Source organism: Phlebotomus papatasi, chromosome 2 (assembly GCF_024763615.1).
Source record: "Phlebotomus papatasi isolate M1 chromosome 2, Ppap_2.1, whole genome shotgun sequence".
Lineage (NCBI taxonomy): Eukaryota > Metazoa > Arthropoda > Insecta > Diptera > Psychodidae > Phlebotomus > Phlebotomus papatasi.
In genome coordinates this window covers 48041795-48054740 of record NC_077223.1, presented here as the reverse complement: position 1 = coordinate 48054740, position 12946 = coordinate 48041795, and the positions used below count along the sequence as shown (strand labels likewise).

Genomic DNA, 12946 nt, shown 5'->3' with positions numbered 1-12946 from the left:
CAAGCATGGGCACTTTCCCCTACTAGGGGTATCCGCGCATGCCAAGCAAGTTGACGTCGTTCTGAATAATGCCGCCCATATTGTAACAGGGTGCTTAAAGGCACTCCAGTGGACAAACTTTATCCCTTAGCAGGAATTGCTCCACCAGGAGTGGTGAGGCAGATAATCTCCATAGCAGAGCGAGGTCTAAAGTTCTCTCTGAACTCTGAACTGAAGTATCTTCTCAATGGTCACAAAAAAAACAGAGCAAGGTTGAAGCCTCGCAAGAGCTTCTGCCACTCTGTCAAACTACTTGACAAATCTGCAGAGGAGATCAGACTCAATCTATGGAAGGAAGTCTTTCCACCAGATTTGGTCGAACTAAGGGAGAGCCTTCCTCCTGGTGGTGACCAAGACTGGAAGACATGGAAGTCTGTCAATCGTTTGAGAAACGGCGTGGCGTAGCGCTTTTAAGTCAAGCGACAACAGACAGCTATGGGGATTCTCCGAATGTGACATCCTATGTCACTGTGGGGTGATCCAAACTACCCCTCACTTGTGTGTTTGTCCGTTGTCCCCTGTCCCATGTGGAGTAGAGGATTAGATGTCGGCAAGTCCACTTGCTATTAACATTGCCCGTTTTTGGGCAAGACATGCTTAATTTTTAGGCCTCGACACGATTAATAAGAATAACTAATAATAATAATAATAATAGTAATGGCATAACGTTCCGGGACATCCATTATTATTTTTTCTTATACAGGGATGGGGTCGTCAGTCTCATGCTCTGTGGAATGAAAAGTAATGAAAGCTCACTGGATGCAATTCTTCGAACACCTTTAACGTTAGTAAAATTCCTGGTGACCTAAATCGAATTCGAACCCGGGACACTTGCACCATAGAGCGAGTGTTCTACCACTTGACCCATTGAGTGCCAATAATAATAAGTACTCGGGGTAAATTGTGACAAAAATTGAATAACTACTAATCGCTACACTTGTCGTACTTGTAAATGAATAAATTACGAGTTGTTTAATCGAAAATTGAAACGCTCATCAGAGCAGAAGTGGACTGTTTTAATAGGGAAATGCATACAAAAAAGGAGACCACTTCTGCTCTGAGCGTCTCAAGTAATCCTCTCCCCAACTTTGCCGAATGCCGAATTTAGGAAAAAATGTATTTTCCAAGTCATTTTCCAAAAGCTATTTTTTTAGGCAAGTAGTCTCTTCGCAGCTTTAGAAAAAGCAGTAAAGTGGGTTTTCTTATCATTAATATAGTTTTTGTAAAATCATTTGAAAAACACATTTTATGATAAAAATATTATCTGCGTTAAATTTGTATAGTAATTTTTTAAATTTCCTTTGAAAATAATGTAAATTAGATGTTTTTTTTTTAGTTTAAAAGGGTTCGTACAAAGCCACTCAAAATTGGCACAAATTACCTCATGTCTGTTAACATTAGGCCCAGCATTCTACAAAACCTGCATAAAGTAAACTTTTTAAAATTGGCTCGCTAAGCACATTTCCCTTCGAAATAGAGAAATATGATCTTCGAGAAAGCTATAGAGAACGACAAATTTTCTATAAGAATGTGTCGATTAGGCTTTCAGGGAACACGAAAAGACATAACATCCGTTATCACAATTTTCATAAGATTCCTCTACTAACCTCCGATAATTTGGAAACTGTATCTTTCATTCTTCAATAAGGCAATTTTATAAAAGAGTAAATTTCAAGAAGATCTCAAGTTTAAAAAAATAAAAGTACAAATTACAAGTACAATTAAATTACAATTAAAGTACAAATAACAACACGACTTGAGATGACCACAAATCCAGAATAAAAAAAAGAAGAGTGAAAAGAAATACTCAGTGACTATAATTTTCTCATTTTTTTAGCATCTTTAAAAATATCACCCTATTTGAACAATTTACTCCCAAACCATAATTGTCCCTTGAGAGGGCGACTAAAGCAATTATACAAAATTAGGGAAAAAAATAAATTTCAAATTGTTCTGAACAATTTTGTTAAGAAAAAATTGTGTGATCGTAAATAAAAAATGTCGATATATTTTAATTAAACTCATTTAATAAAATGCTTGAGTTATATTTCGTGCAGAAAAAAATTCTTTCTGAGGGTATTTTAGCATAATTTCAAGGATTATGGGGAGGGTTTATGTCATGATGGTATTTCACTCACGTTCTTTTTTTTTCTCTCCCTTAGTAAATACTATACTTTTCTATGCTACCAATAATACCTTACGTACACTTTACATTTTTACACAATAGCACAGTGATCATCGGGAGAGCCCTAGAGGAAGGAATATAATGAATAAACTGTTGTGTCGAAGTACAGGACGAGAAAAGGATCGCTTTCAAAAACACCATGTACAATTTCGTCATTGTCTTCTCTCACCGTGATCTTTCATGATCATGATTCATTGAAAGATCTTTGAACTTTACATCGAAAGAAAAGTTCAATGGAAGTAAATAAAAGGAAGATAAAAAAAAGAATGTGAAGTCTTTTTGTACAATTAAATTCATCATGTGATCACTAAAGTGAAACATGTGCAAGAATTAACCCTTGTTATTTTCTCGTCTACCATCAAGAATCGAAAAGCAAACGCGATCGTGGGGGGAGATCACACAAATTGCGTACAAAACTCCCATACCAGGGATTTTTGGAGGGAAAATTTCCCAATGGTGGACGAAAGATGGGCAAGATCGAAGAACTCATGAGGGGTTCACTGCCTTTTTTCTCTCCCTCTTTTCTCGCCCAAAGACCAAGAAGAGGGTTTCTTGGACTTTCGAGACTGCACCAATATAAAATGAGGTAAAATGCCTCTCTTCCCGAGGCTCGAAGGTCTCATGCAATTAAATTTCATGTGTTGTTTTTTTTTTCTTCTCGATCTCACATTCTGTATCATTTTTTCTCTTTCCTCTCTCTTTCTTTCTTCCTCCTTACATTATCAACACGGAACAGGACATCTGCTTAATTTTCTCTCTACAAAAATAAGGTCGATGTTCTCGGGCTATCGTATGGGTAGGCAATCAAAAATATACATTGAACATACCTTCTTGAGAAAACACCAAAAGATGGAATGTTAAAAGACCTTCATCATTTGAATTCCAAAATCAACCCTCTTGTCTCAACAATCATCGTCTTCATAAAGACAACAGATAAAAGTATTCCCATTATATATTACATTATATTTATCGAATTTGTGTATTGAAAATATATATTAAAAAAAAGAATTATGAAAAATGTGGATCACACATGAAAATTACAAGTATTGAAAGACCATGGTATAGAAAAGGCGTGAATTGAATACCAAATTTATTACACTTTCGCCCCTCTTTTCTTGTCTGGGATACACAAAAATGAAAGCTTTTATGATTCTCCTTGGGTACATAATATGAAAGGAAAAGGAAATTCACACACAGGAATATATTTTTTCTGTACTTCCCCCTTAAGATGAAAATCAAAATTAGACGTCTGATTTGCAAACAACACACAGAACTTCTCACCCCAAAGCAATCTCGTAATTATACCCATGAGAAAAGTTTCGAAGAAAAATGCATCTTGCAATTTTTCACCCTCGAATAGATTCCTGTGCAATAGAGTTGAAAAATTCCCAAAGAAATTTGACTAAAGACTCTTTCAGCTGTAATTTTTTTTAATCAAAACTGCACAGATATTGTAATCAAACCAAAATGGGAATTTGCTTATTTTTTTTATGAACTAAGACTTGAAGAGAGATCATATAGAAGCCATTTTTCGTCGGTTAGCTATACCGGCTTATAGAACCCGACTGGTACGAGATAAAGACCTTAGATCTTTCATGACCCCACACACTTCCGAAAAACTATCATGAATTGAATAAGTTTCGAAGGTTAGGCAGTTATTCCGTCAAGGTAAAAAGACACTCCAAAAATTTCAAGCCCGCCACTCACGTAAATTTTACCCTCAACCGCATTAAATTTTTCATCAAACCTTTTTGAAAATCATACGTGTCGTTAAGATTACTGATTGAGAATTAATTTACAATCTGATTTGCAACATATATCCCAAGATTACAAAATTAAAATTAATTTTATTGAACACGCTTTATGATGAAAACAATTTTTTTTTAATTTTGAATCACTGGAAAAACATACGAGAAAGGCAAAAACGATTTTTTAAAAATCTAATAAAGTTGTATAAATGCTAATAAGGCTTAACAATTTTTAGTACTAACCAAGAATTTTTAGGAAAAGGAATGGCGAAGCATCCTAGACTTTGCAAAGTGCTGGAACTCATGATTTAGATGTTATATCTCAAAAATGAGAATCACTCAAAACATCATTCATATTTTTAAAAGTAATCAAGGCATATTATAATGTAATTTAGCCAGTAGCGTACCTAAGGAGGTGTGGGAGGGGCGGGCCGCCCAGGACGCGAGCCTCCAGGGGCGCCGATGTTCCTTTTTCTTTAGACAACTGAACCCTGACCCTTCATTCTTGCCATGTTGAAATAAAAAAAAATAGTAAAATAGACTCCGAGTCTTTCTGGAGAACCCCTCTAGTTCTTACAATGCCTTTTGTCCTTATAATCTATTGCGTTAACACTTTCAATTTGTACCGGTTTTGACGATTATCATCTGTTTTATGAAGTCCAACCACTGTGCATGTTTTATGCACAATCTTAACCATTTCATGCATAAGCTGTGCATGTTTTCAAAACAATCTTAATCAAAATACCATTCTTCAAAATTTTTATTTTTTACTGTTGATCAACATTGAGCACCTACATTCCTTGCAAAAGGAGAGCTTCCACTTTTGCGTTTAACTTTTATTAAAAACAAATAAAATTTCACTGCATTTTCAAAATTAAATGAAATCTGTTAAACTCAAAATTAAAAGTTAAATTTTTCAAGGAATAGAGTGATACTGATAAACAGTTAAAAAAAATCAAAATTTTTAAGAACGGGGTTTTTCAGAAAAAACTATTTTCACATTTTTATACTATATCGACCGCTCAGAATACGAAACGAACAACTCACAGTAGGCAAATTTTACAAGAGACCGTTTCGAAGCTGACACTTTCCATGCAGAGTATAGGATTTTATATTTAAAATTTCTATAACTTTGAAAATAGTTATCTTATCTTTCAAGTATAATATTCACAGGGAAGGTAGAGGGTATAAAAGAGTATCCAAAAAGTGAATAAAACGATTTTTTTTTGTAAAAAATCGAGTTGTTCGACTTATATTCTGAGTCTTATTGAATACAGCGATAAATAACTTAGGACAATCCGGAAAGGTTATATAGAAAAGTATTTTTTTTCCTTTTAAAGCTGTACGGCCCCAGCCATGCAAGCCACAAGGCCTAGGAAAAAGTTGAAGACGGGAACAAATAATATAGGTTAAATATGTGTTTTTGGTGAGGCTTGTGCTTTCGCGGTATGACCTTCCACGCCCCCCACCCGGCTCGAACAATTTTTACCGTGGTAAGGGCGCCTTCGCATACAACCGCACCCCCCGCATAAGTGTCTAGATACGCCACTGAATTTAGCTTCAGAATTGATTTATGGCGCTAAATTATTCTACTGTAAGGGACAGTTTCATTTAAAAATAGAAGAAGAAGCCCAATTTCAAAGGCGTTCCATTTCAAAATAATATAATTGATATTCAGATAAAAATTAGTTAATTATAGATTGGAATCGGTCAAGTTTTGTCAGAAATTTCAAGATCTTTCCAACGAGTCCAACCATGATACCATTCAGTTGGGAAATATGTTCCATAGAGCCTTTATAACTATTAATTGAATTAAAATTTAATTTGAATAGGAGACTTCAATTTCGGGGCGTCGAGGTGCTTAGGATAAAGTGGCTGAATCAAATTCAGGATTTTGTCTTGGAGCGCCTTGAAAATCGAACGCGATGATCGACAGAGGTGAACTGTTAAACTGGATGCCAGGATGCCATGGCATGGGCCTCCGACCGCAATAGGGATAAGAGATTGAAAATGATTATGATGAGCAGACACCATTTAGAGTTGTAGAGAAGCTATCAGAACGGACCAAAAAGAGACTACTTCTTTCCGGGTCCCGGTCAAAATCCAAAAAGCCAAAATCCCGAAAGCCAAAATCCCGAATTCTTAAGTGTCATAGCTACTCCCACGATTGCACCCACGCTTACTGGAGGAAAAGGGAAATTTTCTATGTCTTGGGAAATTATTCTACACATTATCCTCCATACAATTTCATCCCTTTCAGGATTTTGAACATTCGGGATTTTGGCTTCTTCCGGTTCTTTCCTCATTAAATGGCAATCATTTTATTGCAATACTCGTCCAAGGATTAAGATATTCGAATCGTACGATATAAGCCTCATTGCAACTAATTCCACAGCACTTTCAACTGATATAACTAAAGAATCACAACTACCACAAGCTTTCCAGACTTTACTGCGAACTTTTCTTATTATTCCACCATTGCCTTTTTTTCCCGCTTTTGCGGGACTCACGACATCAAAATACGTGTATTTTTTCTGATTTTTTTTTTTGCCCTTTATGTGCCTTCTATCCCTCCAAGGGAACGAGAATTCATTACTCTCAAAGACGGTATCTGTATCTGTCTTGCTATACTATATATTTATATTTTTTTCTTTTTGAATCTTAGCGCCTTTAATTTCGGAATCCCCCTACCAAAAAGTAAATGCTCTGAAAAATATTGCCATGCAAAAATATTCACATGAGAAGATCAATAAAGTGCATCAAAATGCAATATATTCGCTTCTATACATATTGTGTTGAATAAGAGATCCCTTTCAAGGGGATAAGATGACATAAAATTCAGAGATCCTTTGCATTTTGAAGTTTTGTGAGAAAAATTGATCAAAAAATCCCTGGGGTCTGATTAACAACCCAAAAGACATCGAAGGAAATTAACACACGTGAAGCAGGTAGACAAATAGGTAAGAAAAGAACACTCAATTGAATGGTAATTCTCAAGTCTAGTGCAAAATTTTCTCTCCCCTTTTTTTGATTTTGCTTCTCAATCTCCATTCTTTTATTGGTGAAAAAAATGCCCCCTGGGAAGAATCAAATTTACTCAAAAATAGTATATGTATATACTTGATCTTGCTGTTGAGAGAATTGAGAATTCTCGAAACGAAATAAACAAGTGTATACCTTCACTATCGAATTGTTAATTCATTTTGATGACGATAGATGATAGATAGATACATGGTTGAAGGGGTGGAAATGGAGTATAGTGAAGGCTTGTTAATTTATTCCATCGTCATCTATTCCACTCAACTATCTTTCATTTGAAAAAAAACAGAAAGAAAATTAAAAGGGGGAAGTAGAAGCCGGTCATTGAGGGTCACAAATGCGGGGAGTTCACTATTCTCTCAAATACTCCTCCAAGATAATTATAAAAGCGTCTCATAGGAAAAAATTAAATAATAAGCAAATATTAAATTTAAACAAAAATGTGAGTCTTTAAGCAGACCAATTTCAAATTGCAATAATTTCAATTTCAATTTCAATTTATTTCAATTGTTCAAGGCTACAACATACTAAAATTTGAGCCCGATGCACAATGAAGTTTTTAAGTATATAACTTAGGAAATTGAAAAATTTTCTTTTTAATAGCCGCCCTATCGGTGGTTTTACGAACTTCCCACGTCAATGAGGAAGTGGCATTTCATGAGACCAAAACGCCCCCACTTTTTAAATTCTGAGAATTAGTATCGGAGTTATGTCCATTTTAAGAAACTTTTTGGAATCCTTAGCTCGGGTCAGAGAGGCTAGGGGATCTTTAGTTTGGTACTGTTGGAAAGGTCTAAGACCCAGCTGTAACATACTAAAATTTGAAGTGGATCTATGCTAGAGGAGGAGGTATTGAGAAACCAAATCAAAGGGGGTATTCAAAATGACAGAAGGAGGGAGGGGTGGGTGTGATGGGGGGGGTCAATACACCAAGTTGCAATTTTCACCCGATATATAACCTTTGCCGGAAACCGCAACTCGATATCTTTCTTAGTTCAGAAGCTATTAAGCTCCAAAGAGCGACCGGTCGGCCGGGAACGTAATTAAGCCACCCATACAGTGGTGGCCAAAATAATAGGACCACTTTGTAAAGCTTATTTTTGTTTTAACTTTTGTATCTTTTCCCAACTTGTTGCCATAACTTTGATGTAGAACTCTTCAAATTATTAAGATTGTTCAAGGATGAACATGGATACACAACAATCAAATATTTTAAGAAAATGTTCATGTTTTAGACTAAAAAGGCAGAAAACCTTCATCTTCCTTCTCAGAATGTTGATAGGATCCGTTAAAAGACTGAACTAATAGAATAGAATATTGAGTATTGCTGAGTGATTGCAATGCCCAAGGATGGGGCATGTTATTTCCCTTATGGCCTCTACACATTGGAAGAAATTTTTGTCAAAAATTGCTTTTTGAAGGAAATTCCCTGCAGCGTTGTAGGGGGAAACGTCAAATTTCTGTCAAAAACGCAATTTTTGACGAAAATTGCTCCCAATGTGTAGACGCCTTTACTATAAGGGCCAAAGGAACGGGACTAGTCTCATTATATTTTCTATATCCTTAACTAATAGGACAATAGAGCCTCGTCCTTTAAGGACCCATAGTTTCCTTAATATATCAAAATTACTTTGTGCAATTTGCTCTAAAAAACCTCTAAAGTTATCGATATTTGACTTGAAATTTCAAGGCCTTCTAGAATGAATCCTGGAATAAAATTTGTATCAGAGTAGTTCTGGGATTTGTAATTCCAAGGATTCATCCATAAAATCCTAATCATCTTTACAATTTAGCTAATATAAATGAAAAACGTTATGATGTTTTCCAAATCATAAGAGCAAAATTGTACATATTTAAGGCTAAATTTAACACATTTACAAAGATAAATTGAAGCTTTGACCTATGGCCCCTATGGCAAACTATTTTTGAACTATTCAAGAATATGTTTGCTAAATCAAAATTATAAAATAATCAATAGTTTAAGAACTATTGAAGATTAAAAATATATTAATTTCCCATCAGTAATTGGGTCACCCGGTAATGGTGAAAAGCGACACCGAGAAATGAAAACAAAAGCATGCAATCAGTCAGCAAAAATTTAGGCAATAAGAAAAATATGTTATTAAAATTACAAATTTAGGTTTGGGTCATATTTTGATATTGAATGCTTGAAGTGGGATATCAAAATTTGTATAAAAGCTTTAAAATTTGTCCTAATAAATCAGACTAAAGCCAGCAATCAACAAGGTGTTTCACTACCGGCAGCAGAGTACAGCGGCATTACTCTTAGAAAGAGCAAATGCCTTAATGACTTTGCAGGGCTTTTCTCTCACCATCCAAAGCCTTTCTGATCATCGGCACTTGCGTGTCGAGCTTCAGATTCAGAGTCGGCTTTCAGCGAGAATCCTAGTGAATTTTCTGCTGAGATCCTGCATTAAGGCTCCCCATAGCCGAGTTGCGTGCAGATTTTTCTGCCTTTCCCCAGAGAGGCAACTGATTGTTGCCTATAACAGGTGGCATTTCTGCCTTGATACCTGAGGCCTTTTGGCCAACGATTAGAGGCTCTCGAAAGACGCCGGGGACTACTCAACCAGGATCCGCAGACTAGGAAGCTCCTGGAGCCACTCGAAGAGCAGGGAATTTTTCTGAGCTATTCGGAATAATTTCCTCCTCTAGCCTAAGCTCTGCTCAAGGCGGAACTTGGACAAACATCGTAGAATAAAAGTTGTTTTGTCCGCTAGAGGTCTCTATATTGCGCATAGAATACATAAATATTGAAATTCAATTCGAACAATAAAATAGGAAAATTGTCATTTATATTTTCTAAATATAGCTTTAGTTCCACTTATTCGATTTATAGATTCATTTATTTAAATGAAAGCGGTTCTATTACGTTATTAAAACATAATTTCACTATTGACATACAGTACTGTCTCTCTATATGCACAGCTTTTGTGTCGGTTGCATTCAAAATCAATTTGTTTACATTTTGACAAAGTAATAAAGAAAATTATTTTCTTGGTAACCAATTTTTCTTGTTTTTAATTTTCTTAATTTTATTTTTTCTGTCTCATATTATATTTAAAATAACACGGGAAATTCTAGAACAAAAAAAATGATAATTTATTGAAAGAAAGAAAAAAACCGTTGGGAATTTCAAAAAAAATTGTGCATATTCAGAGAGAGAACTGTCAAAAAAAGTACCCAAACTGTGCATATAGCGAGACAGCACTGTATTCTGTAAAAAATAGAGACCTCTTGCGGCCAAAACAATATGTATTCGACGTAAGGTAATTATTTGAACATTTCTAGGGTAGAGTCAGTACTTTTTCGCCAGTAAGCACTTTTTCGCCACCTACAAATAAAATCACTTTTTCAGGGAATTATGAACACATGGAACTACGAAATGACTATTACCTTGTAACCTATAGTCCAACGGATCAGAAAACCATAACTGGTGCTCCACCGACTAAATTATTTGCAAGTTAATTGAAGAAATTGTCGACAAGGTGAACAGTCACCAAAAAAATATGGAGTTCTTAATAAACTTGTCAACGCTCAGACAAATTGTCTTACAATATTTTATGTTTTTGCAGTACAGTATTTGATATTTTTTCACTGAAAGTCAATCCGCTATTAACTAAGCTTTGTTCTAATATCATTTTTTAATAATGTTTTCCAAAAAAATAAAGAAATACGGATGTGGTGAAATAGGGCTTACTTTTTTCGGTTGTGTAAGTACACAGTAAAAAATTGTGTGAGAAATAAAGTTGTGTATTTGAAAAGTTGTGTAAATTCACAAGCAATATGGTTGTAAATTGTAAAATTACTAACACAATGCTAGTAAAATTATGTATTGTGTAAGGAAATTTGTGTATGGGAAAATTTGTGTGAGAACTGTCAAAATTTCATTGTTTACTATTGCAATTTTTCTAAGATTTCAGACAGTTTTTGCATTTTTAACTGACTAATTGTCTTCTGGAATCATTCATTGGATTCTTAATATGTGCCTCAGTCGTGAAAAATGAGGAATAATTATGTAATAACAGAAAACAGAGGAAGCATCATGTATATTAGAAAAATTTACGATGCAACTCTTGGCCATTTGCTGAAGAGAAGTAAAAAAGTTGGTAGCGCAGGCAGAAAACACAAGACCATCAACGCCAAGATTATGGGTTCAAGTCTCAGACACTGTCTTATTTTTTTTTCCTTTTTTTATTCTTTTTTTCTTAGTTTAATACCGAGACATATCACAGATAATACAAATAAACCGAACAAAATTGCTCTACAATCAAAATTATTGACAGGAAGCCATTTTATAAAATTTAAAATACACAACTTTGCCAATACATAACATTGCCAATACACAAAACTTACAACCATAGCGCTCGTACAAAAATTACCAATCGTAGTGGTTGTAAATTTTTTTACTGTGTACTTTTCGCCACTCATTTTTTCAAGCATTTTACAAGTGGCGCACCTCGCGGAATTTAGTTGAAACAGACGTAATTGTCAATTGATTTTTGTCGCAAACAAAAAATGTGCAAATATCATTCGAAATACTCTAATAATTGTCTAATATAGGTGTTAAATAAGAAAAGTACTGTGCAATGTACTTTTGCGGGTTTTCGAAAGCTGCTGTTTCTTAAAATTCAATTAAAAACAAGTGGCGAAAAAGTGCTTACACAGTGGCGAAAAAGTGTTTACAAAGTGGCGAAAAGTACTGAAACATGTATTGTTGCAGGAAGTGTAATTTTTCAACTAGATGCCCAAAAATTCCCGGAAAGTCTCCTGCTTCATTAGAGAGACAATGCTTCAAAGCACTTGTACAGAAAATTTCTTTTTATTTCGACAAAAATTGTAAGAATTACAAGGGTACAAAACCTTAAGGTGGCGAAAAGGGCTTACTCTACCCTACATCAAAATTATTTGAACAAATTGGAATTTAAAAAAATACAAAAGAAAAAATAATGGTTTTTACAGAGGTGGTCCTATTATTTTGGCCACCACTGTATATTCGTGATAAAGAAGTGGCGGAACACATTTTGGCTGAATAACCTGAAAGAATTGTTCTCAAAAAGCAATAAAATTGCTCGCTATTTAGGATTTTGAGACCTTCCGGAACTGGGCTAAACCTGTAGTTTGAAAACCGCCTTAGTCGAGCCATAAAAGACGTTAAGGTGTAACAAATTCCGCGCTCCACTAATGTATTTTCCAAAATCAAAAGACTTTCGATACAAAATACACCAAGTAAAATTTTAATAATTATAAAAATCTATTATAAGTGAATCAAATGGTCTTAAAATACTCCAAATATAGATATACAATAAATAAAAAAATCAAATCTTATTTTTTTTTAGATTTAGACAACGCCCAACGCCCCAAAAACGAATCTCAAAAGACGCTGTTAAATTCAAAAGCACAATATTCACCACACCGACGCAATTCACCTCATGGTATTGTCTTTCGTAAGTTTGTTGTCAACGAGAAAAATCATCAATGCAACTCATTTTTCAGAAGAAATCCCTAAAATTTCCATCCGAAATACCTCACAAAATGGAAAGAACAAATTGTACAACATCTACTGAGGATAAATTAGTGATTTTGCGAATCTTTTGGGTGAAAAAAGACGCAAGGTAAGAAGGGGAGTAGAAAACGATAAAAACTTTGTTCGTTACCTTGACAGCTTGTTTTCGTTCTCCATTTCTCGCTTGTACTATCAATTATATCGCATTACACACAATACGGCATACACTTTAACTACTCCAAACACTTTTGAATGAACTTTAGAACAATAATTCAATGCACATTGCAATGACTTTAGGGAAATTGCAGGAATAATTGCAATTTGATTGGGCGGAGAGAACGCGACGCGTGCCTTCCGTTTCGAGAAATCCAAGCCGAATGGCGATTTTGTGACAATGGTCGCTGCAAT

General features: G+C 34.9%; 1 protein-coding gene across 6 annotated transcripts in view; it reads right to left on the bottom strand.

The window, feature by feature from the left end:
• Positions 1 to 12926, bottom strand: part of LOC129801396 (myb protein) — a 30908-nt gene extending 17982 nt beyond the window's left edge. For 5 of the 6 annotated variants that reach the window (XM_055846367.1, XM_055846366.1, XM_055846368.1 and 2 more), the window contains exon 1: positions 12690 to 12925. In XM_055846367.1, coding sequence (XP_055702342.1) covers positions 12690 to 12715 — 26 coding nt within the window. In that variant the 5' untranslated portion in view covers positions 12716 to 12925. Of the gene's footprint in view, positions 1 to 12689 lie in introns of all 6 variants that reach the window. The other variant, XM_055846365.1, reaches the window with a different exon arrangement.
• Between the last annotated feature and the right edge of the window lie 20 nt (positions 12927 to 12946).